The sequence below is a fragment of the Lathyrus oleraceus genome, chromosome 5 (genome assembly GCF_024323335.1).
Source record: "Lathyrus oleraceus cultivar Zhongwan6 chromosome 5, CAAS_Psat_ZW6_1.0, whole genome shotgun sequence".
In the NCBI taxonomy this organism is placed as follows: Eukaryota; Viridiplantae; Streptophyta; class Magnoliopsida; order Fabales; family Fabaceae; genus Lathyrus; species Lathyrus oleraceus.
The window spans coordinates 549,911,994-549,914,459 of NC_066583.1; the positions used below are offsets into that span (position 1 = coordinate 549,911,994).

The 2,466-nt window shown below is 40.7% G+C and overlaps 1 protein-coding gene across 1 annotated transcript; it reads right to left on the reverse strand.

Moving 5' to 3' along the window:
- Nucleotides 1-216: 216 nt before the first annotated feature.
- LOC127081997 (uncharacterized) lies at nucleotides 217-744 on the reverse strand. Its single transcript, XM_051022222.1, has one exon. It carries the CDS (start codon nucleotides 742-744, stop codon nucleotides 217-219), a length of 528 nt encoding a protein of 175 aa, XP_050878179.1.
- Nucleotides 745-2,466: the final 1,722 nt, after the last annotated feature.

The following is a 2,466-nucleotide window of genomic DNA, read 5'->3' on the forward strand; positions in this document are numbered from 1 at the left end:
TATCTCGACTAATTCATGCTCAGCGACTTGAGTAAAGCATCGCGCTTTCAACAGTCTAAACCTGTTTAGGAACTGATAAACCGACTCAGCCACTTTCTGTTTGACGCTAGCTAGTTCTTTGAGTCTAATCTTTGACTTCCCCATGTAAAATTGTTCATGGAAAAATCTCTCTAACTGTGTCCACGTTTGGATCGATTATGGAGGTAGCATCGTTAATCACGTAAACGCATTTTTTGTAAGAGAACTTGGGAAGTATTTTAACTTCAAATCCTCATTGTTCGCTATTTCGTCGGCCTCCATTTGATACCTGGCAATGTGTTCGACAGTGGACTCCTCAGTATCCCCAACGTACTTAGTAAATTTCGGGACTTTCCATCCCCTAGGCAGTTCTATCTGTAAGACAAAATCTGGCAAGGGTGAAGAGTAAGTCAATCGCTGTAAGCATGGACTTATTCCATTTCGTACTATGATCAGTTCGACGATGACCTCTAGGTTTTGCTCCCCAACGGCTACCTCGTGTTGAATTTGTCTGACCACCTGGTCAGAAACATGCTTTATGTTAACCATTAACACAAGGGGCCTCTGTGCCACCCTTGGGATCTGTTCAAATTCCTGATATTCTTGTTTGACAGTATCATCCATCATTTCCTTTTGTCGGACCGAGGTTTCCGATCGAGGAGGAGGTGTAGGATTCCGACGAACCAAAGCCCTTGGAGCCCCTAAAAAGTCTCTTATCCTTGTCATTTTAGTTTCCAATTGCTGGTAACTTTGCATTGAATCTTGGATCAAAGGCCTCAAGCTGATGCCCATTTATTGAGTTAGAATATGTACCATTTCATGGTTACTCTCGTCCATCTGCTGTCTCATAACGACGACAGAACTTAACGTAAAGGTTGGGACCGACTGGGATGTCAGTCCAAACCCTGGGGGTCGACCGAATGGAGTTGTTAAAGGTCCTAACCCCTGGTAACATGGGAATGGCGATGGTGATGTTTCGCCCAAAGTCAAACCGGGGTTATGATGCTTGCCATTAACTCAGTCGGCATTCCAAACGTCCTGTGCATGGGGACCATAAAAATGGGCATGTATTGCCCAGAAGTTCCCATTGTTGTTGGTGTCGGCGTTTGTGGTTGACACGGTGTCAGAATAGGATCTACAAACGCTGTTAAAGTCGTCAACGCCACGATGGAATCGACATCGATCGTCTGGGATGTCGCTGTGTCTCCCTCCGAAGACGTTTCTTCGTGTGGTCGAGTAGACATCATTTTGCCGCTGCATAATCACATACACCTAACACTATCGAGGTCCTACCAGGTGTGCCAATTTGTTTCTCGCCAATAATCTCTAGCCTTCCTATAAGAGGATTACTTGCAGGATCGACTACAAAGTCCTGAGCTTAGTATTGAGTGTATGATGGCTTAGTGGGGAAAATTCCTTTTTAACGTTCAAAGGGGTGAATGTTACTCTTGGGAAGTTGGAAATATAGTAAAGACAATGATAGAAGAAAATGTAGTGAAAGTAAAAGCAATAAAGTAAAAACAATTTGATAAGTTTAAATGAATGATGAATATAAATGGAGGCAAAGGTACATTTTTGTAGGGAGATGACTCTTTTCTCGTAAACGCTTTGGTACTTAAAGTGTACTCCTACTGTAAATGCTAAAAATTCCCCCTCCAAAATGAATTCTAACACTTGTTTAAATACTAATAAAAATTAATTGTCGGGGTTACGAACCTATCTTGAGATGACATGTGTCGGCCCACTTCTCCCATGTACGTAGATAACTGTCCACGTTTTGGCCACCCACGATCATCCCTTGCCATGGAGATGCCCTTAGACTTTTACTATATCTCTTGATGTCGGCCCATGGATTCTCGTCGACCTCATGTTCCGATGGGTTTCCTAGTCGAGTGGACTTACCTTCTTTGGCCGAAATTTTTCAGCTAACAATGGCTTAATTCATTGAGGTGCTTCCAAGCTCTCTCATTTTTGTGTTTTGCTTCCGCGCTTCTTAAAACTCCAATTTTGTTTTATGGTACCTATAATGTTTTTAAGATTGTCTAACGGGATTTTGGGTCTATTCAACCCCCTCCCTTCCAGACTTTGTTGTTTCCATATTCTCACACAATAAAAAGTTCCTCTATTTTATAATGATCCATACACCTCTTGATTTTCAAAAAAATATTGGAAAATTATTATGAACAATTATCATAATTATGAAAAGGTTTAGATACAAAGGGAGGTGAAAAACACTGAAATGATTCAATATTTTTCCACTTTTCACTATGGTTAATCGATTAAAAATATGGGACTAATCGATTACCCTCCTTATAACATGGTGAAATAAGAAGCAAATGGGATGGTTAATCGATTAACATGGTCTCCTTACTATGAGGTTAATCGATAATCCTTATTGAAATTTTAAGTTTTGCTTGAAGTAGAGGGATATTTAATGGATTAACATAG